Source organism: Glycine max, chromosome 15 (assembly GCF_000004515.6).
Source record: "Glycine max cultivar Williams 82 chromosome 15, Glycine_max_v4.0, whole genome shotgun sequence".
NCBI lineage: Eukaryota > Viridiplantae > Streptophyta > Magnoliopsida > Fabales > Fabaceae > Glycine > Glycine max.
The window spans coordinates 14,994,834-15,017,215 of NC_038251.2; the positions used below are offsets into that span (position 1 = coordinate 14,994,834).

Consider the following 22,382-nt stretch of genomic DNA (forward strand, 5'->3'; position numbering starts at 1 on the left):
TTGTCCAATTATTTGTTTATCGTTGGAATGGATCTGAAGAATTTAAGTTTCTTAGATATACCTCATATTATATTGGATCATAAAATTATAACTCTGGCCATTATTTACCCTTTATTTGTTTTTACATTTCTGTGTTTAGAGGAAAATTATAAAGAAACGAGTAACATAGTTAATGGTATATGAATAAACTAATTAATTCAGACACTATCACGGACTAATAGTACATGATAGTCACATAAATAGATACCAAAAAACAATGAACGAAAATCATAAGCCAAGAACATGTAGATATATTTCATTAAATAGTAATGCTCATCTACAATCTGCTTGACAATATATGTAAACATAGATTTGCTGATTTGCAATATAAATTGTTACACCAACCTAATAGTCACAATAACAGAATACCACAGTTGGCACATGTTGGATTTTGTAATAATCCTCTCCACCTTTTTCAAGTTTAGTTCTGAATACTGCAAACATTGATCTGATCTCCAAATCCTGAAGAGTGGCCACAAACCTGAGCCCATCTGGAACCCTCTCAAGCTTAGTGCAATTTGCAATCTCAAGCTTCCTAAGACTAGGCATGGCTCCCTTACCCAACTTCCACTCTTCAAGGTTTGGCAAGTCATAGATAACAAGAGACTTGAGCTGAGGGAAACCATTGCTGGAACAAAATAGCTTCTTTCCCATGAATGAATCAAGTTGTAGTTCAAGGAACCTTAAATTGGGAAGCTTCTCTAGTGTTGGCATTGGATCTACAAGAAGTCCTGAACCCTTAAACTTTAGCTTCACAAGCTTGGAAGAAAGTTGGTGTGGTTCAGGAAAAATCTTTATAGGCCCTTCTATGTGCAGCTTGTAAAGATTAGGACATCCTAATGCAACATGGACAATTGATATATCCTCAGAACTAACAAAAAACAACGACTCTAGGTGGCTAAATGTCACATTAGGGTACTTAAAGATATCTCCAAATTTAGGATCATCTATCACCAACTTTCTCAAATTGGTCAATTTCATGAGATCACTTACATCACACTTCTCAGCAGGGAAGTTAACCAAGGTCTGCAAGTTTTTTAGGTTGTCAAGTTGCCATCTTTCAATGCTATCACCACATGATTCTGGTAGATGCAAATGTCTCATTCTGTGCATGTTGCCTATGACATTTGGTATAAGTACAGTTGAGTTCCCCGTTAGAAGATCCAGAGTCATCAAGCACTTCAAATTGCCTATTGATGGGGGCAACTCATCAATTTTTGTATTTCTTAGACTGAGAAGCCTTAAGTGGATCAATAAACCAATTTCTTTTGGCAACTTCCCTCCCTGACACTGTATTCCTTCCAAATTCAACACTCTAAGTAACCTACATTTGTTAAAAAAAGACTTCATCAGCCCCCATTCACTTAGCCTAACTGCCTTTTCATGGTAGCAAAGAAGAGACCTTAAATGGTGGTGTCTTTTCAAGTGTGAAGGGAAGAACCTATCAACATCTTGATCCAGATACAAGGCGATCCTGCGAACTTTTTCCATTGATCTTGTTCTTGATGCCCCTCTAGTTTCATCTACATTCCAGGAATTGATCTCCACAAGAAAGTTTTCCTGATATGCCTTATCAATACACAGTTCCCTCATTAGGTTGTGCATTTGGCAAGTCCTAATTCTTCCTGTTGAACTCTTTTCAACTACCTGAATCATGCACCTCTCCACTAGCTCAGTCAAGTAACGTTGCGCCACATCCTCAAGAGCCTCCTCACCTTCTCCTTCATTGTGATCCAATGATATAATTCCCTCTGCCACCCATATTCTTATTAGTTTCTTTGTTGGTATCTCTAAATTTTCTGGGAAATGGGCTAAGTGTAGGAAGCATGGCTTCAACTGGTATGGTAATTCGTAATAACTCAAAGCCAACACCTCTCCTAAGCGTTGTTCTTGGCCTTCTGCTCTCCTCAAATATGAATTGATGTTCTTATACACAGTATCCCAATCATAGAATTTAGTCTTTGATGCTAATAGTCCTCCAAGCACAATGATGGCCAATGGTAAACCTCCACATCTTCCAACCATTTCCCTTCCCAAGTTCTGCTTCTGTATGTAGTCTGTCCAAAACAAACAGAAAATTGTAACTTGAAATTGAATAATTCCAACTTGGAGGAATTGTTAAACCTCTTTCATGATTTTAAGAGGAATCGTTTCATTTCCATGTGTGAATCCTACGTCATGTTCTTTGGTACATAACCATTCAAAGGCCACAAATAACTTCAATTGGCAAGTACCAATGTACCATAGTCATGCATGTTTGTTTATAAGTTATAACCACGTAAAGTATATGACATGGTTGAACTTTCATTGAGAAAAAAGAGCATATAAACTTCGTTGAACTTATAGCAAGACGAAGAAACTTCTCAGAAGAGAAGAAAACAGTCTATCCATTTAGGGAAAATGAAGAACACAAAAGGCAAGGCACACACAAATAGAAAACAATGGAAATTCGGATGTTTATTTGAGGGAAGGTTAACCATATTCTAAAATTCAGTTATGACTCGTGATCAAATTTTGTTTCATGAATTTCAACTTATGATTTTCCCCTTTCTGCAGCATGGAGAGAAAATTTCTAGAGGTCATAAATAGGGTTGGATAACTATTTCTTCCTTGTTAAAAAACTGAAATTATGAACAAGAATAAGAATCTTTTAACTCTTTTCTTGTATCTTTTGTTTGCTCACTTTTATGAACTAACACTATAGGATAGAATTAAATTGGGGCCCTTCCCTCCCCCTCTGCACCCTTCATAAATTTCTAAAAGAATGTCAAGTTCTAAGCTTTAGAAGATTTAGATTAGCACGTTAATCAATGTGGTAAACAACTGCAATTTTGAATAATATTGAGAGTGCATTTTAGGAAAAGGATAACATAATCTACATACCTGGATCATCAATTTTTGGAAATGCCTTCTTTTGGAACAACTCCCAGCTGTCATGTTCATTCAAACATTTTGGTTCGTGAAGATAACAACTAGGATCCATCTTCAATGGAACATCGATGTTTCGAGTAGTCAACACTATTTTGCTACCAACTACTGGTGGTGATATTCCATTAGGGAAAGCAGGACTCAGTTTCCTCCATGTGTCTACACTCCAAATATCATCAAGGACCACTAAGCAACTCTTCTCCTCTTGAACTTGGTAAAGCGTCCTTGCAAGCTCCTCATCTCTCATATTGGCAATTTCTTGTCTTTGCTCTTGAGAAGGAGAGATAAGCTGAAACAAAATTCCTTCCCACACATCCCTTGCTTGGCAATGCTGTGATACGTAGGCCCAAGCCAAGCTCTCAAAATTGCTCTTCACATCAAGACTATGGTACACCTTCTTTGCCAATGTTGTTTTCCCCAAACCCCCCATTCCACAAATGGCTACTACTCTATAGCCTTTGTTGGGGTCAACCAAACATAACTCCAAAATCCTAACATCATCTTGAACACCAATTATGTCCTCTTCAATAACATGTGAGTAGGAGCTCAAAGATCTTTGCTTCCCATGCATAGAATTTGAGGCTTCTCCTTCCTCAGGCCTTATGCCATAAGTTTCCAAACTCTTTGTGAGGCTAGAAATCCTAGCTATGACATTATCAACATGAGATCCCACCTTGTGGGTTTCTATGAATTTGTTGATGTTTAAAGCATACCTTTTGATGAGGCTCAAAACACCAGTCAAATTTCTTCTTGAAGCTCCTCTGAGGGCATATGACTCAATGACATCATCAGAATCATAAGCAGCTTCTCTGATTTCTGAAATCCAATTCCTTAGCCTTTCATTACCATCTTGCTTTCTATCTGCATCTTGCAAGTAAGACCTCATCATCCTCAATTCAGTTTGCAGCTGCAACACTTTGTCTTCCACCCCATATAGGAACACTGCTTCTTGAATGAGCAAATCACCAAGACTTTGCACTATGAAGTTCACTATAGCCTGAGCCATCTTACAAGGTTGTCCTTCTTTCTCCCAAGCAATAGCTTTTCCTGATTAATCACAACCCTTTTGCTAATTCTCAAGCTTATAACACTGCTAGTGCTATTTATTGAACAAAGGGAAGAGAATAACCAAAGCAACAACAGGGGGTTGACTTTGGCAGTGACTTGTCGCTATTGAAGACCTAACATTTGTCTAGAAATTATGCAATATTGTGGTTATGCCAATTGGGATCCAACACATGCAATCAATTCTGCCTTCCCAATTCTATCCATGTGCACTTTAAAGTTTTAAGTTGTGGAATTTAAAAAGATAAGTTAGTTTGGCTTTTTCAAAAAGGTGTAGAAAAGTAAACAAGTTGATTGCACCTTCCACGAAATGAGTTGGAACACAATCAACAAAAATCTGAATGAGTTAAGAAAACTGTATTATATTGTATTGGGGTCCTAAGTCATAAAACAAAATAACACTAGTTTTTGGACGGCTATAGAAAAGTAAGACCGACAATTTGCATAATATTATTAGTGAAGTGTAGCAAGAAATTTGTCATTTGTCAACAAAACTGACCTAACAAATACTACTAAAGAAAAGCAAAAGAGTGATATGGGTAGGGGGAATCGTTGAAAATGTGGAGCCGTGATCCACTTTGATGTATAATTTAGACAAATTATGCTAATAAGTTTAATCTCTATGTACTCACAATATATAAAATTACTGTTTGAATTATATATGGACTAAAACTAAAATAAAAGTTTAAAATTGATTGATTCAAATTAATTAATTATTTAATAATGAAATATTTTATTTATCACTCTCTAAATAATTCCATTAAATCTTAAATTAAATTATTTTAAAATAAAATTTTGTTATATAATATATATCATCATATTTTTTATAACAACAATAGATTGATCTACTATATATATAGAGAGAGATTTTTTTCTATGAAATAATATCACGTAACAATTTCATATTTATTCCCTCCAAAAAAATATTTAATGAAATCATTTTATTTTTAATTCAAACAAATATAATTATGATAATTAATATCAGTCATGTAAATTAGAACATTCAGATTTTTTATTTATTCAATTTTTTAAATTCAGATTTTGTGAATATTCCACTGTGCTGAATATTTACTAGGGCAATTTCTATTTTTAGGAAAAGTTCTTAATTCTATTAATATTTACTAATCAATCAATCAATCAACTCGGACGAATTAATTTTTATAATAATGGTAACTTTCTATTTATTATCAAAATTTTATACTTATATATTGTAAATATTCATTATAATTATAGTAACTTTTTATTGTCATAATTGTTTTTACGTTTATAATTTATTTACAAGTATACTTTACATTATTTAATATTTGATTAGTATTTAATGTAATGTAATAATTTTTTTAGTATTTAATTTTATTAATAGTTAACATGATAGAAACATACATTAGTACACAATAGAATAATGCAGAATTGATAAAATTGATAATCAATAATTGTGTGCTACTAAATGGTTATATTGCTTTAAATAATACTATTACCTTAAATACTTTAAATAAGTATTCATTCTATAGATACTTATGTTTACATTGTTGTTTTCCTCATATTTGATATTTCTTTTTACATTGTTGTTTTGTTTCATATTCGCAGTTTCTTTTTGAAATAGTTATTTGATAACTTTTTGTGTTATGTAGTTTCAAATTTTAATGGAAGGGTAAATACAAACAAGAAAAACTAATCTAACAATTGAAATAATACAAAATATTCAAAGGAATTTTTACAAATATATATATATATATATATATATATATATATATATATATATATATATATATAAAATAAAGTTCTACTATATTATTAAAAAGAGGTTGGATTATTTTATTTCTATTACATATTTTTTTTTACAAAAGATATATTTTTTGTTTTTTTCTTGATTATTTTATCTTTTCATCGTTTTCTGTTTAATTTGTATTTATTAATAAGTTTATGTCTTTCATTTTTTTTAGACATATTTTTTCAATATATGGAATTTCTAGACTCAATATACAACAAAAGGTCAAATCAAATGCATGGTAACAAGATGATCATTGTGCGTGTAAAATTGATGAAATAAAATCTCATTTTGCCTTCGAACAAAAAGTCAAAAACTTCTATTATATGAAATTGTTTTTTTTTCTTTTAATTTAAGGAGATATTTGCTAATCTTTATAACAAAGATGAAAAAGAAATAAAATATAAAAATTGGTGTAGGAATTTAAACTCGCACACTTAACATTTTATGCATAACTAATGGATTCAATTAGCTCAAGAAAGACACTACCAATCTATTTTATAACGTTCAATATCTTAAACTTTTTATTATTATTCAATATCTTAAACTTTGAGTCTACAATAAAAAAATTCATAAAATTTATAATGATGCTAATTATTTAAAAATGGAAACCTCTGATGAGTTATTGCTACTGGCTTCATCCGGTTTCTTGAAGGTTGTGGTCACAAGTTCATCTACAGATCTTCTAAAAGTGGTCTGAGCAGTACTAAGAGGCTTAGTATTCTCCATGGTCCATTTTCAGGGTCACTCCTCCTTTGTGGTGGTGGAGGTGGCTTGCAAGGCCTTGGGTCTGGCTTCCATTTATCTTCATCATCATCATCTGTATCTTCGTCTGTGTCTCCATCATGGTCATCACAGGAACAGTCTGAATCACACATTTCAGGAGCAGCATCCCAGATAAAGTGTCCATTTACTTTATTTGAATATATCACACTTCTATTTGCCTTGACGACAAATATTGGCATTCTGTTGTCTTCTTTAACTTTAGGTTTTATCATTAAAGAATGAAAAACCTCTGAAGAGTTGCTGCTACTAGCTTCATCTGGTTTCTTGAAGGTCGTGGTCACAAGCCCATCTACAGATCTTCTGAAAATGGCCTGAGAAGTACTAAAAGGCTTAATATTCTCTCTAAGCTTCTCGTAACCGGTTACCCATTGAAGAGGGATCAGCTCCTGCAGTTCTTTTCTAGAGATGTTTCTGGGGATCTGGACAATAGATGAAGTTTCTTCCTGGTTATTAGCCAGGATAAAAAGAGCACTATCATGGCTAGTAGGCATAGATATATTGACAACATGATTTTGTAATCTATATATGATCTGATGATGCAAGGTAGCAGAATGAGCTTCGGATACTTGTTTTTGCTCCAGTGATCTGGATTTGGACTTTCATTCTTTATGGGAGAGTAGGATCTCTCAAACTGACGTTGTAATTTGGGAAAATGGTGAGAACTACACTTCCGGCATGGAGAGTAGTTAATATAGTTCCGATCACAGCATTTTCATAGTGGATGTAACTGGAGTCTAGAAGGGAGACTCTGGCAGTCACAGGAAGTCCTCTTCTGCCATGTAAGGATAACACCAACCTTTGCTCCATAGTGAAGATGGGTGTTCTGATACACAAGATCCTCCAAAGAGGTGAGTGTAGAGCATACTAGCTTGTGAGAGTTTCAAATGATAATCATTATATAACTCAGAGTTTCAGAGAAAAAGGAATTTAGAAGAGAGTCATTTAGTAAGAAAAGAGTATTATTCGATTCTGTCTGCCTCAACATACAGACTCATCCTCTTTATATAGGAGAGGAATGAACACTAGCGTACAAAGTCTTATCCGGGGAAGGATAAGATTATTACAACAACAGATAACATAGAATCTATTTTATTACAGATAAGATAAGACTGAGTAGACTTAAGATAAGGAAACTTCTAAACGACTGACACATGGCACACAATAACGAGGATAGGATTACGTTTATCCTTATCCTAAAGATTACTCTCTTTACAGCACACTCATATACAAGATTTCTTCGGCAGTCACTAGTCTGATCTGGTGGATAATGACAAGTTATAATGTTGTGCCTCTGATCTGGTGAGACTTTCGTACACTGGGTGGTGATAACGATATTTCTTTTTGTGTAACAATTCTTCCATCAATTGAGCATTGTAGTCTTCCCAGTCTTGTTCTAATGCGGAATGGTCATCAACCAAATCTTCAACCTTTTGAAACTCAAGTTCTAGAACATAAATCTCTGTTTGGATTTGACCATCATCAGTATTCTGAAGTATTATCCTATCAGTAGGATAACTATCCCTTGGCCTTTGAGATGAACTTGGTAGATTTGGATCCACGGGTCTGTATGAGTAATTATTGACTTCACAGAGATGTCTCGCCAGTTGGTTGCGATAACTTTCTTCCAAGGGATATGCTTCAAAAGTTTCCCAAATTTGAGCTTCATTTCTAGACTAGAGTTGTCCTTGCTCCATAAAGTAAGGACGGTGAATAATCACAATGGAAACTAGTTTTACTATGTGATCTTCTGAGATTCCTCTTTGTCTCTCAATGTCTAGAATTTATTTCAGCTTCATACGCCACCATGCTAAAGGAGAAAACCACTCTAACATTGTCCATAAAAGATATTCATCTTTATATGGATCTGTCAACATGTTGTATGTCATCAAAGGTTTTATGGCGATGGGGATTGAATATTGTATTGTATTACACCAAATGGCCCATATGGTTGGTTCACACAAATCTCACCCAATCTCACAGGATAGTAATGAGACTTAGCATGCAGAAAATATTTTTGCTGCAGGTATCTCTCAGGGTCAAATATTTGTGCTGGAGTGTATTTGAATCTCATGGTTTCATGCAAAAATGGAAGTAACGAGACTTAGCATATTCGAGGATCTGTGCAGGAGTATGAGTAATCAATCCTGGAGGGGAAACCTTAATAGTTTTGGTTGTTTCAGATAATGGTTTTGCCATGAATATCAATGGGAAGGAGTGAGTGGAAGTTATCACCTTAACGGTCTTGTTGTTTGATCTGGATAAGAAATCAGGAATCAAATTATTCTTTATTCTTCCTTTTTATGTGTTTCACAGAAAAATCATACTTGGAGAACCAATCCTTGAGCCTTAAAATTTTGAGGATCTGGTGGCATCTTGTTTTTAAATTCCAAATTTTTTGGAAATGATGAATTGTCCATGTGAACTTGAAACTGGTGTCCTCTCAAATGAAAATCAAAATTTCTTGATTTCATTTTTTACCGCCAAGGCCTCTTTGAATGTAGTATAATAATGTTTCTCAGCTTTGATGAATTGTCCACTGGCATAGCCACAGTAATAATTATTCTCTCCTTCTTGTTTTATCATGATAGCTCCCCAATAATGATCATTTGCATCAGTTTGTAATATCCTCTGGCCTGTTCGAGGAATCTTCAAGGCTGGGGGATTTTGGGAAATCTTCTTGAGTTCTTTGACTGCTATCGTCTCTTCTTCTTCTGACCATGGAGAAGAGTTTTACTTTAAAAGTTTGGATAATGAATTGGTATATTGGGCTGCTCTGGGGATAAAATCTCTGATATAATTTACAATTCCCAAGAATTGTTGGATCTGTTTGACTATGAGATTTTCATCAGGAAAATTTAACAGCTCTCTTCAGTTATGTGAGGCTGAGGCTAGTAAGTACCATGGGAAAAATGCATCCCTAAGAAATCAATATGGGATTGAGCAAGCTGAATCTTTTTTCTGAGAACATGATCCCATGCTAGTTGGCTATCTCAAAGAATTGATTCAACAATTTTTTATGAGAGGCAATATCTTTTGAGAAAAGGAGGATGTCATCTATGTAGACAAGAGTGTTCTCTAGAATAGGTTCAAAGATTTTGGTCATGGCTTTCTGGAAGAGAGAGGGTGCTACTTTTAGACCAAAAGGTAGGACTGTCCATTAATACTGAGCATTTGGAATACAAAAGGTTGTTTTATACCGATCTTTTGGTTTTAGGCCAAGTTGCCAAAAACCTGATTTTAAATCAAACTTTGAAAATAAAATAAGTTTGATTCTCTGATCAAGGTTAGGAGAGATGAAGCCTTTGGGATTGGAAACTTATCATCTTTAAGAAAATTATTAAGAGGCTTATAGTCAATGACTAACCTTTTCTTTCCCCTTAATTTTTCAACTCTTTTTTCTACATAAAAAGCTTGGCATGCCTAGTTTGACTAGGTTGGCTCAATCAATCCTTGCCTCAGTAGATCTTGGCATTCTTGTCTGGCTGCTTGTAGATCTGAAGGTGTCATCGCTGGATGGGTTGCTTTTGTTGGATTGATATCTTCATTTAGTCTGAATGGTAGATCAACAAAGTATTCTTTGTTTTTCCATAAAGGATATGGATGGTTGAAATCTTGTTTGCGCATAGGGAGGAAATTTTTTGTTTAAACTCTCCAACTTCTGGCGGGGCTTCTACTAAAGAGAAGAGCCTTGTAATTCCTGAAAAAAGGCTTCAATTCTCTTTTGAAATTGATCCCGGCAGTATGTATTTGGAGTTTATTGGCAGCCGTATAGACATCCATTCCTATAAGGAGGTCTCTATCAGGCAATTTGCTTCCAATGACTTTGGTCCAGATGATACAATCAGGGGAAAACTTGATGTCTATCGGAGCATGTGTTACTAAGTCAGTTCTACAAACTTTCCCATCAGCCGCTACAAAATAGGCTACTTCACTTTTCCAATGTTCTTGTGGAAGAATATCTGGATCCATCATCCTCTTTCGAGCTCCAGTGTCTATAAAGGCAATAACTTTGATAGGTTTTTCAAATTTTTTTGGCAACACTTGAATTTCAAACACATGGTTGAGGAATCGTTGGCCTGATAGACGGTTCTTCTTGTATAGAGAAGATGGGGATGGGAGGAGCTAAAGATTCTTCTGATGAAGAATCTGTCTTATTTAAGGCAAATCCAGTCTCATCATCTAGTTCACTTTGTTCAGAGTATAGAGATTCTATATCATCATATTCACCGATTTGAAGATGAGAGATTAGTCTGATGACTTTTTGTGACTTCTTAGGACAATTTTTTGCAAAATGTCCTGTCTGGTTGCAAATGAAACATCTTTGTCCCCTGGATTTTCCTTTCCTCTGGCTTCTCCTGAAAAACTTCAATGGCCTTCTTTTCCCCTTGGTGTCAGCTTGTAAGGCTTTCTTTTTCTTTGGTGAGCAATGACAAGTCTTCTCCCTCCATTTGATCTCCAAGTAGGGCTTTTTGCATGCTCTTATATACTTGGCTTTTCTGTTCATGATATCTGAGAAATACTGGTGTTGTCTGCATAATTTGTCAACAACCTCCAGAGTGAACTGATGGATTTGTCCCATATACAAGGTAGAAAAATCCATTTGGGCGGCCGCTATCATCTTGTTCAATTCTGGTTGTATTTCTTCTGGTAATGAAACTACATATGTATTCTTCAGACTAGGATCATTGAGACCATTGAGAAGATAAAATCTCTGATTCATTCTTTGGACGTGTATGTCCAAATCTTTTATTTTTAAAGAACAACACCTCATTTCAAAGAATTCTTGTCTGGTCTTTCTTTCAATGATCTTTCATGAATTTTGTATCGAGCCATGCTCCCATCTCAAAGAGTTTTTTCCTCTATTCTCTTGGGGGAGTATCATCAAGGGTAAAACCAAGGTCCTGTATTCGGCTTGGAAGATGAACCCTTTGAGATCACTGGTTCTTCTTCTACAGGATAATCATAGAATGGTTCTTCTTTGGAGCGAGCCATCAAAAAATATTTGAGATGTCCATGTATTCAACCTCTTCTTCCTCATCAAAATAAGATTTATTTGCTTCTATCAAAGATTCTTCAGATTGTTGCTTAGATTCATCAGATGTTCTAGTTTCATCAAATTCTAGCCTTTGTTGAATCGATAACTGGAGTAGGGATCTTGAGAATCTTGAAAGTCATGAGGGTCATTTTTTAGAGTTTCTCCTAATCTAGTGGGAGATTTGACTCTTGGGAAGAGATATTTAATTTTTTGGATTCTCTCTTTGGAGGTTCTGATGTTTTCTTATAAGCTGAGGCTGTGGGCAAAGACCAAGACGGGCTAGCTTTGGGAAAAAAGTAGTCTGGATGGTTTGGGAATGGAGAATAGAAAGTAGGAGAATGAGGGGTTAAAAAGGAATAAGGATCTAAGACAACCTTTTATTTTTCTATCATCTTTGATTCTATGTATCATCCAAATCCTGGACTTGAGCTTTAAGCCTCCTTATTTCTCTTTTTTTTGGCATGAGCAGCTGCTCCGAAAGTGGTCTTTCTCCATTCTTCTTCAAGGCGAGAAATTTCCTTGGAAAGTTGATGGTATTGTTTCTTCATCCATCCTTTCAGACAGTATCTTTTATCATTTGTGCTCACTTGGGTATATATCTTGTCAATCTTCTCATCTATCTTTTTCAAGAGATGATTATGGGCTCTGACATTATCTGTCTGCCCGTTTAAAACTTCTTCAGCTTGGCTAAGGCTCTTGAGCTTTCCTTCTGACCCTACTTCCATAGGAATTATGTAAGGCTTGGTTGAAACTTTTGTCACTTGGTCTATTTCTCTATCAAGAGATGGAAACTCTTGATTATAGGATGTGGAAGAAAACATCATGCAAGGTATAAGTGCTTCAGGAATCTTCAAAGATGGATGATTCCAACCTAAAATTTTTGCCATCCTTTTCTCCTTCCAAAGAGGGTCTTCTCGATATTTTTTCTTTATTCCAGTCCACAGGCCATTTTCAGGGTCACTCATCCTTTGTGGTAGTGGAGGTGGTTTGCAAGGCCTTGGGTCTCGCTTCCATCTATCTTCATCATCTCATCATCATATGTATCACTCAGTTGGATTGCCTCCTTGATAGAGGAATTGTTGGAGGAATTGTTACACAAAAAAAATATCCTTATGAAAAAGAAATTGATGGAGGAATTGTTACACAAAAAGAAATATCTTTATCACCACCCAGTGTACGGAAGTCTCACCAGATCAAAGGTACAACATTATAACTTGTCATTATCCATCAGATCAGACTAGTGACTGCTAAAGAAATCTTGTATATGGGTGTGCTGTAAAGAGAGTAATATTCAGGATAAGGATAACCGTAATCCTATCCTCGTCATTGTATGTTATATGTTGTTGTAATAATCTTATCCTTCTCCAAATAAGACTTTGTATGCTAGTGTCCATTCCTCTCCAATATAAAGACGGAATCGAATAATACTCTTTTCTTACTAAATGACTCTCTTCTAAATTCTTTTTTCTCTGAGTTATATAATGATTATCATTTGAAACTCTCACCAACTAGTATGCTCTACACTCGCCTCTTTGGAGGATCTTGTGTATCAAAACATCGAATATTGATATCAATTGGTGGGTTATCCTTATGGTCTGTAGATATCTTGCATCAAAGTTAGCTTGAAATGCTTAATGCCTTGGGTATGGCTGAACAACATAATGGATATACGGAGATAATAAGTATTTATAAATTATTAAGGAGGCAATCCAACTGAGTGAGGACAACTCTGGTCTAGAAATGAAGCTCAAATTTAAGGAACTTTTGAAGCATATTTGAATCATAGAATGGTTCTTATGTGGAGCGAGCCATCAAAATATTTGAGATGTCCATGTATCCAACCTCTTCTTCCTCATCAAAATAAGATTTTTCTACTTCTGTAGAAGACTCTTCATATTGTTACATGAAATATTTAATAAAAATTAGTAAATCGCGTCCTAGACACACATTACGACATTAGTCGAATCTATAAATATAATAAAATAGTTATTATAATCGTACGCTTTATAATATTTAAATGACTTAAATTAGATATAATGATTTTTATATTTTTGTGAAAAATAAATATATTTTAGTTTTACAAAATTATGTATATACATAATTAAAATGATATAATATACTTGTGAATATTAAATTGTTTAAATATATATTAATATTTATAACGATTTAATATATTTTTAAATATTTACAAACATATATACTAATATGTTCTTATATAAAATATAAAGAATTGAAATTTTTATTGAAATTTTTTAATACGTAAGAATCAAAGAAGGTATGTTGCTAGGACATTTATAACACCTTACACACTACATAGTGCTCAACTAATTGAATTAAATTTTTTTATAAAATTTATTTAAAATGATAATAATATAAAAATTTATAGATTATAAAATCGATTCATACCCTCCAAGACACGGTATATTGCACTAGTAAATTATTAAAATCAATTTCACGTGCAATATTTTATATTATATTATGATATTTCATCCAATATTTAACGTAAATGTGTAATATATATATATATATATATATATATATATATATATATATATATATATATATAACAACAACAACAACGCCTTATCCCACTAGGTGGGGTCGGCTACATGGATCAACTTCCGCCATAATGTTCTATCAAGTACCATACTTCTATCCAAACCATTAATTTCGAGATTCAAATAAAACTTTTAATTTCAAATAATTAAAATAACGAATAATAATTATAAACTATTTAGAAACAACAAAAAGAAATTTAATTTAAAATATTAATAGCTAATTTTTAATTTAACTTTAGGGTAAATATCCAGTTTCTTCTTTAGGGTAAATATCCACTTTTTTCTTTAAATAAAATTGTTAAAAAAATACAAATGAGAGAATATAATAATGGTTATGTTAATAATTCATGCAATCTTAAATTTTAATTAAAATTTTAAAAATACTTTCAAGAATATTAAGTTCAAGATTCAGGAATTAAAATAATACTAAATTATTAAATTTATAGATCAAATTGAAAAATCAATTTCTTTACGCATGACAACTACAACCACATAGTAATACATGATAATAGTGAATTGTTACATCATGATTAAAAAAGGCATGATCATTTGACTTAATAGAGGGGACTCAACCTAAGATGAATTTATAATAGTTTTTACACTTTTGAAAATAAAGTTATATTTTTTTATCTAGTTAATTGTTAGGCACAACGAAAGTAGTGTGTATTTATCCTATTTTTTAATTTTTAAAAAAAAGTGTAATAAACAATTCACAGCATCATCACTGTACAAGAATCCTTCCTTGGCTTGTTCGCTTGTTTTGAGCTATATAGATATAGATTAGGCAGAACGCAAACGAATGACCTTTCTAACTAATCTACAGTCCATCCTGTAATAATCTCCGTTTCAACACCAAACACCAAGCGAAACCTGAATTAAGCCTCTTCTTCTTCATCGAATCGAAACAACCTCGTCCGTGCTAAGGAAACTCAACGACAGAGACTGCAACAATGTACGTAGATCACGCGTTCTCGATTTCGGACGAGGATATCATGATGGGAACCTCGTACACCGTCAACAACAAACCCCCCATCAAGGAGATTGCCCTCGCCGTTTCCCTCCTCGTTTGCGGCGTCCTCGGCATCGTCATCGGTTCTCTCATGGCCTACAACCACGTCGGCGGCGACACTGCTCACGGTAACAACAAAAAAAAAGCGATTTTTTTTTCTATTCTGAAGAAAAAAAATGTTAATTTTCAGATTTGAGAGCACTGATTGCAACTGGGTAGCTGGGGAATTAGAAATTGCTGCTGAAGTTTAAAACTTTTTGGTAGTATGTGGTATTTTGAAAAGGGAAAAGTTTTTGGGCTTTTTCTTTTTGATTTCTTTTACCCATTTTGTTGATTTTGGTTTTTCTTTGAATGGTTGATAGGGATCTTCTTTGCAGTACTGGGATTTATCTTGTTCATACCGGGTTTCTACTACACGCGGATTGCGTATTATGCTTACAAGGGATACAAAGGGTTCTCTTTCTCAAACATACCACCCGTGTAGCTGTACTAGCTAGCCATGTCTCATAATTTAGGTTCACATAGCTTCCTCATGTACAGATATTCCATGGTTGTACTCTATGTTCTTTCTTTCTTTCTTTCTTGTGTTGTGTTGTGTGTGTTTTGTCTGACAAATGATGAGTGTTTAGATTGTAGTTTGTAATTGCTATATATGATATACTGCCACTTTCTATGCTTGATTTTTTTTTCTCCAGTGTCAATTATCCTTCTCTGATCCATTTTTTTGTTGCCCTCCATTGATGAATGGGGATAGATTGATTTCTGTATGATTATAAGGCGGTAATGAATAATAGAAGCCATACTTAAAGAATTTTTTTCAGTGTTTTTCTTTTACCACATCAACTGGTCTGGAAGTGAGTTGTAGAATTTTTTTTTTTGTAATGGGGTCTTAAGGCATCTTCTGCCTTTTGTTCCTATTCAAACAAGGTTGTTTTGGCAAATAGTTGGGACCATGGGAGAAGATTCGATTTAATTACTTGTGTGGGAGTTATGCTTGCAAATAGCAGTGATTGATTTTAGGGGCTCACATGGAGCTCAATTTGCTAAATCAGTCAAACTTCATTGTTGTTTTCATATTTTTTTGTGAAGATTGGTAAACAAGATCTTTGGCAGCTATACAAAAATCAGAATTTTGTTGGGGGGGGGGGGGGGGGGGGGTGGCAGGGTGTATTTGCATTTTGGCTTAGATGTGAGAGATGGAAAGAGTCACAATTTTTCCTTTTCTGAGTTCTCCATCTTCGACCATTGTTTTATGATTTAGAAGGTCATTGTTGTCCTTGTGATGTTTGGACTTTCAACTAGTTAATTGAGGTTTTAAAACCATTTATGACATCAATCTCCCCATCGTGTCAGTTATTTGTGCAAGGGGAAGACTGCTTTCAAAAAACTATCAAACGGATTGTTAAATGTCCTGTTTGGTTAGAAATTGGTAGAACTGATTTTGAACCATTAAATGTGATCAAGGTGTGTGCTTAAATTAATTTGAACCATTAGATGCTTTGATTTTGTGTGCTGGACAAGTGACTTGGAAACCTTGGTAGACAATTAGAAGAAATAACTAATGATGTTTGTAGAAGGCAATCGAATGTGGTATTGTGGCATTGAACTATTGATTCCTGAAACACCTCCTGTGCTATGTTATTTCTTTGGGAACTGTCAAGAGCAATGGAAGTGGTAAGCTCGACATATACTTGAACAATATTCTCTTCTGAATAAAGCTACTTTCACTTAACCTTTCCCCACATTTTTTCTCATACTCATATTTTCCACTATATGATTAGTTCTGGTCGCATACCTATATAAGTAGGGTGTAGTGTCTGGTTGGATAAACTTTTTCATAAATACTTGTAGAAGAAAAAAAGAAGAGAAAAATGAAATAAACTTCTTTGTAAGCTAAAGTTAGCTTATTTTAAGCTAATTTTAACTTATGGAGAAATTTATTTATTTCATTTTCTAAGTTTCTTTACCTATAAACGTCCATGGATAAGTTTAAACATTTCCTTAAGTGTTGAGTGATGTAAGAGAAGTTGATGTGTCACAAGGTATGCTAGCATACCACTTTGCGTTTTTGTCCGATGTGTGGTTGTGTTAGGTTCAGTCATAGAGTGTTTGCTGTTTGTTTAATACTGCAAATTCTTGCAGCCATTCAGCTTTTTACAACATAAATATAATAGTGTCAATTGTTATCAAAAGCATGAATCTCTGTGATCAGAGACAAGGGGGAGGACCCTTGAGAATTGAAAGAAAAATAAAATAAATAAAGGGGCACGAGATTGTAAACTCCTTTTTCTGTTTAAAGATTTTTAATTCTTATAATTTGTATTGATTTAGATTTTGGATTTAATATGTGTGTGTATATGCATTAGTATATGTAGTTTTCCTTGTTCGGGCTTTGGTCATTGAATGAGTCTTTTTCTTTCATTATAACAGCATTAGCCCTTATACTTTTTATTCATCAAAAGTAAATAGTTTGTTTTTTTTTTATGAAGAATTGGTTCATATAATTTAACTTACAATGATCGGTACCATTATAAATAAGAGTTTTTTTTTATTGTGTGCCCTATAGCACCATTATAAATATTTTAAAAATTAAATATTAAATTATTTTATATTTTATTATTGATGTTTTCCTAATTTTTTGTTTTTATTTTTTTATTATATGCCAGTGAATATGTTAGGCAAATCATTAAATATATTTTAAAATTAACTGTCAATCTAAAAATGTCTAACGTTGAAAGAAAGGAACTCGGTATATAATAAGAAACTTAGATTTGGATAGCTTAATGGTACCTATGGATAAAATAAATGTATATTTAAAAATTATGTATTTTTAGTGTGTATATATATATAAATTAATTTTAGTTTTTTATATTTTAATAAATGTTCATTATGTGAACACACTTGAATATTCATAAAAAATTGATAGAAGGTTACTTTCCGCTCTATTATATCCCATTGTCATCCCAAAGTATTAGAGTTAAACTAGAGCTAACTCGTGGCCTATGATTGATATGGGAACATTTGGTTGAAATTATATACAATTTATTTTTATCAAAAGAAAAAATATGTAATATCATTAAAAGATGTATATAGTTAATATTTGAAAAAAAAACAAGTTTAAATTTATAAAATACGCAATTAAGAATAATGTGTCAATTCTTTAAAGGAGAGTCCATTTAGGGGTGAAGTTGATATGTTACTATAGACTTTTAGTATAAAGTTTTTTATACTATCATTTGATCACAATTCATGGTATATATATGATTTTAATATAGTTAAAATAAGAGTCAGACTTTTTAAACATGTGGTATCTTATAATTGGTCGACATGTAAAAAAATATCTTTATGCTATCATTGTATACAGATTGAAAAAAAAAACATAAAAGTTGTTTTCAAGCAATAAAGTTACATATTTACAAAACATACTAAAAACTATGGAAGTGATTATTAGGATTTAGATGGCTAGACATAAACCGTAAAATGAGCATATTTTTATATTTTAATTTGATTTTAAACTTTCATCTTATTTCACTTTTATTTCATTTTTTTTCATTTTACCTAATTGATCCTAAGACTAGTTAACAATTGACATTGAAAAAAAAATTGAGTTCAACAACAGTAGCTTACATTAATTGGCTAATTATTTTCTTCTGAAAATCAAGTCAGACTGACATTAAAAAGTTTTTAACTTTTTTATCAACGAAACTTGATCTTGGATGTAAAACTTGCAAAATATAATCATATTTCCATTTAAAAAATAACTTAAACAAATAAAAAAAAAACTAATATTTTAAAATTTTCAATATTATTCTAATTAAAAAATAATTTTTTTAATCATCAATTTTCAAAATTATTTTTTCCAACATTATTTTTTAAAATCGGTCCTACTAAAATGGAACCCATCCCAACCCGACAGAGAAACCCGTTTACAAGTTGCGTGTTTGTTTTGTTTTGGATCGTACGGTTCACAATCTCTGTTAATGCTCGTCATCAACGGTGAGATTTCCTCGTATTCTCACAACAAAAACAAGACTAGATAGTCAAATTTGTCTCCTAAGTGTAATGTAATAACAAATTTATACGGAAAATTTAATTTTTAAATATGTAATAAATTAATTATATTATTAAATTTGTGAGATTATTTTATCATATTTATAACTCAAATTGAAAATAAATTATATTTTTAAAAATTAATTTAATATTAAATTATAAAATTTAAGATTAATTTATTATAATTTTTATTCATTTAAAGAATAAATTTAAATTTTTTATTTTTGAGGGAGCTGAGAGGCACACTTTGGGGCACAGGCTATTTTACCCCAAAAACAAACATTGAAAAGTCCAAAGTCTTGTCTTCTCTAGCTCCAATTCAACCATGGCTTCGAGACTCACGGTAACAGCCTTGGTGCTGATAGCTTTGGCAACAGTTTCTCTCCAAACCTCAGCTTCATCAGTGGGTAAATTCATCGACGAAACCATCACTTCCCACAAGATCGTCATTTTTTCCAAGACCTATTGCCCGTACGTTTATACACACCCTTCGTTCCTTTTTTGATGCGTTGATTTGATTCCGTTTTTATATTTATGGATTATGGGAATGCAAGTTGATCGGAGTTTTAAATTCGAAGTCTTTTCTTTCTGGGTAGTGGTGGTGTTGGATCTGGTTTTGTGGGTATTGTCTTTCAGTGTAATGGGCTTAATAAAAATGCTTTTTTTTTCTTCTTCTTTTATTTGAAATTTTTCATTGAGGAAGGAAAGGATTTCGAGATCTGAACTGATGTGACCTTGTTCACGTTTGTGAATTGCGCATTATATGTGAATTGTGATTGACAATGTTGTTTTTACGCACTTCGTGTGTGCAAATATTTGTGGTATCTTGGAAGCTTCATTTTGTTCCTTGTTTGGATGTATGTTGTTTGGGATCGCATCTTATTGTATTCGAATTTGCTTGTGTTTTCAATAGGACTGTACTGTATTGACATGAGATTTAGATAAACATTAAACTTCTCAATAAACACTTATAGGGGAGAAAAAAATAAGAAGATAAAATGAAAACACTACTATATAAGGATTAAGGTTCATTTTATGATCCAAATACGTTAACTAGGTAGTCATCGGGTAATGGACTGTACTGTATTGATCTGATGATTATTCTGTGATCACTAATCAGTGCTTTTTGAAACACCAAAGAAACACTAAAAAGCTAGGGATCACAAACACTTAACGTAGAAACCAAAACATGATATGTGCATGTGACCAGAGAATAAGAAACTCAAATGAAATTTAATACAAGTAACATGAGAAAGATCTATATTGATAACGAATATTTGTATATTCTTATATATTCACCTTCTTTACATGATAGAGTCTTGCAATACTAAGAGGCTCTTAATTTTATTTACTATATTTTAAGCTGACTTTCTTAATGTTTTAATTTTTTGTTAATAAAACTAGTGTTCTGGAAGTGTTCATGCAAATAGAGGTGTTAGGTCAAATATCTAATCCAACATTTTTTTTTTATATATAACTCTTTTTGCCTGCATTCCTCTTATGCTCTTAGCTGAGCTCTGTTACAGTGTGTATATTCATAAACTTTGTGCATTACCATAGAGTGTTTCTTAACTTTGCAGAAAACTTTGTTACTCCTCAGAAAAAGAAAAAAATGTCCATTAAATGAAGTTTGGGGCATTCATTAACCGCTTTTTCTTTTTGTTTTCCTTCGAGGTGTTTAGGTACTGTAGAAGGGCAAAAGCTGTTTTCAAAGAGTTGAACCAAGTTCCACATGTTGTTGAGCTCGACGAGAGAGGTAAACCAAAAATTTCAGCTTGCTTTTTGTCTTTCTAGTATATATTAATGATTTTACTATAGTTGGGTCTAGTTTTGATGAAAAGAATCAAATGAAAGATTCATAATTACCTTTAGTGAAAAGCAGGGCTGGGTTAGCATCCCAGTTCATGGACTGAAAGCTTTGTGGGGTTAAACATTAAAGCAGTATGAATTGGGACAAAGATAGTTTTCTTCCTTTAGGAACTGCATAATGTAGAGAGGGAGAGAAAACTGAAGAAAGTGTTTACATTGAAACTGTTTTTTGATCGAATGTTAATGCTGTGTGATTATGTTAAGGGTTCATTAGCTCATTTGCTATTGCTGAGATAGAGAGACTTCTTTCTCGCAGAGGATGGTTCAAAGATTCAGGATATCATGATTAATATTGTTGGGAGGCGTACTGTGCCACAAGTTTTCATTAATGGAAAACACCTTGGAGGCTCAGATGGTAAGATAAATAGTCTTTTCCTTTTTCACACGAAATTCGATTCTCTTTCTCTGTTAGGTGTCTGTCATTCTCCTAGAAATTTCCTCAAACATTTGTTGTTTATTGTCCGATTTCCAGACACCGTTGAAGCTTACGAGAGTGGACATCTGCATAAACTTCTAGGAATTGAGACAAAGGATCATGATGATCACGATGATCTCTGAATCAGGTTGTTAATTAAGGGGAAACTATGTCGCAAAGCTGCAACGGTATTCTGTGACAGTATGAAATCTTTACATATCAAGACACGGTGACATTACATTTTGGCACAGCTAAAGTTTTCATTTACATGTAATGCGATGGATAGTTTTTCAATTATCACAGGAATGCACCCCTTACCCCATTTCCACCTTGTTTTGTACTGAACATGCTCAGATAGGTACCCCATCACATCAATTAGCTTGTATTTTAATTCTATCCCTATTTTACATTGTTTGGAATGGAGTGGTTATTCATTCTATTATGTTTGGTGCATAGAGTCATCTTTTGAGATTGGAACGTCTGGTTATAAGGCCAACCATTAAAAACACTCAGGCCTCTTTAAGAGCAAATAGATGACCTCTTAGAGTGAGTTTGTTTAAACTTATTTTGAGAAAAAAAAAAACACTTTTTTAACAAAAAAAACACTTATTATCATAACCTAGCATAGTAAGCACTTATAATGACCATTAGACTGAAAAGTCCTCACAAGCCAACCTCCAAATATATTTCACTTGTGCTTTGCCTTTCTTCCAGGAATAGTTTATAATCATGTGACATAGTAAATTGAATGAAGTACATGGATGTATATTGGAACTTTTGAAACAAAAAAAATTGTAAGCCTCTTAACTGGTTTTCAGTCGGTAAGTCACTATCATGCAGGTCTCTCCACAATTCCTTCCTGC

At 33.2% G+C, this 22,382-nt stretch overlaps 3 protein-coding genes across 4 annotated transcripts in view; 2 read left to right on the plus strand and 1 right to left on the minus strand.

The window, feature by feature from the left end:
* The window catches only part of LOC100305356 (CC-NBS-LRR class disease resistance protein), a 4,843-nt gene extending 626 nt beyond the window's left edge, over nt 1-4,217 (minus strand). Inside the window, exons 1-2 of one of the 2 annotated variants that reach the window (NM_001250995.1) lie at nt 2,923-3,973; nt 450-2,096 (exon numbers count right to left, since the gene is read on the minus strand). In NM_001250995.1, coding sequence (NP_001237924.1) covers nt 450-2,096; nt 2,923-3,973 — 2,698 coding nt within the window. Of the gene's footprint in view, nt 1-283; nt 2,097-2,922 lie in introns of those variants that run through there. The other variant, XM_006596872.4, reaches the window with a different exon arrangement.
* Nucleotides 4,218-14,977: 10,760 nt separating this feature from the next.
* On the plus strand, nt 14,978-15,864 carry LOC100527046 (uncharacterized). Its single transcript, NM_001250901.2, has 2 exons — nt 14,978-15,313; nt 15,548-15,864. Exons 1-2 carry the CDS (start codon nt 15,127-15,129, stop codon nt 15,667-15,669), a joined length of 309 nt encoding a protein of 102 aa, NP_001237830.1. The 5' UTR covers nt 14,978-15,126; the 3' UTR covers nt 15,670-15,864.
* Nucleotides 15,865-19,484: 3,620 nt separating this feature from the next.
* LOC100305955 (glutaredoxin family protein) lies at nt 19,485-21,971 on the plus strand. Its single transcript, NM_001248543.3, has 4 exons — nt 19,485-19,706; nt 20,918-20,991; nt 21,361-21,459; nt 21,577-21,971. The coding sequence occupies exons 1-4, from the start codon at nt 19,561-19,563 to the stop codon at nt 21,660-21,662; spliced, it is 405 nt and encodes a 134-aa protein (NP_001235472.2). The 5' UTR covers nt 19,485-19,560; the 3' UTR covers nt 21,663-21,971.
* Nucleotides 21,972-22,382: the final 411 nt, after the last annotated feature.

Coding starts and splice junctions, on each gene's coding strand:
- LOC100527046 (NM_001250901.2), top strand. CDS start 15,127: ATGTACGTAGATCACGCGTTCTCGATTTCGGACGAGGATATCATGATG. Junction 15,314..15,547: donor CGGCGGCGACACTGCTCACG/GTAACAACAAAA, acceptor AATGGTTGATAG/GGATCTTCTTTGCAGTACTG.
- LOC100305955 (NM_001248543.3), top strand. CDS start 19,561: ATGGCTTCGAGACTCACGGTAACAGCCTTGGTGCTGATAGCTTTGGCA. Junction 20,992..21,360: donor TGTTGAGCTCGACGAGAGAG/GTAAACCAAAAA, acceptor TCTTTCTCGCAG/AGGATGGTTCAAAGATTCAG. Junction 21,460..21,576: donor ACACCTTGGAGGCTCAGATG/GTAAGATAAATA, acceptor TCCGATTTCCAG/ACACCGTTGAAGCTTACGAG.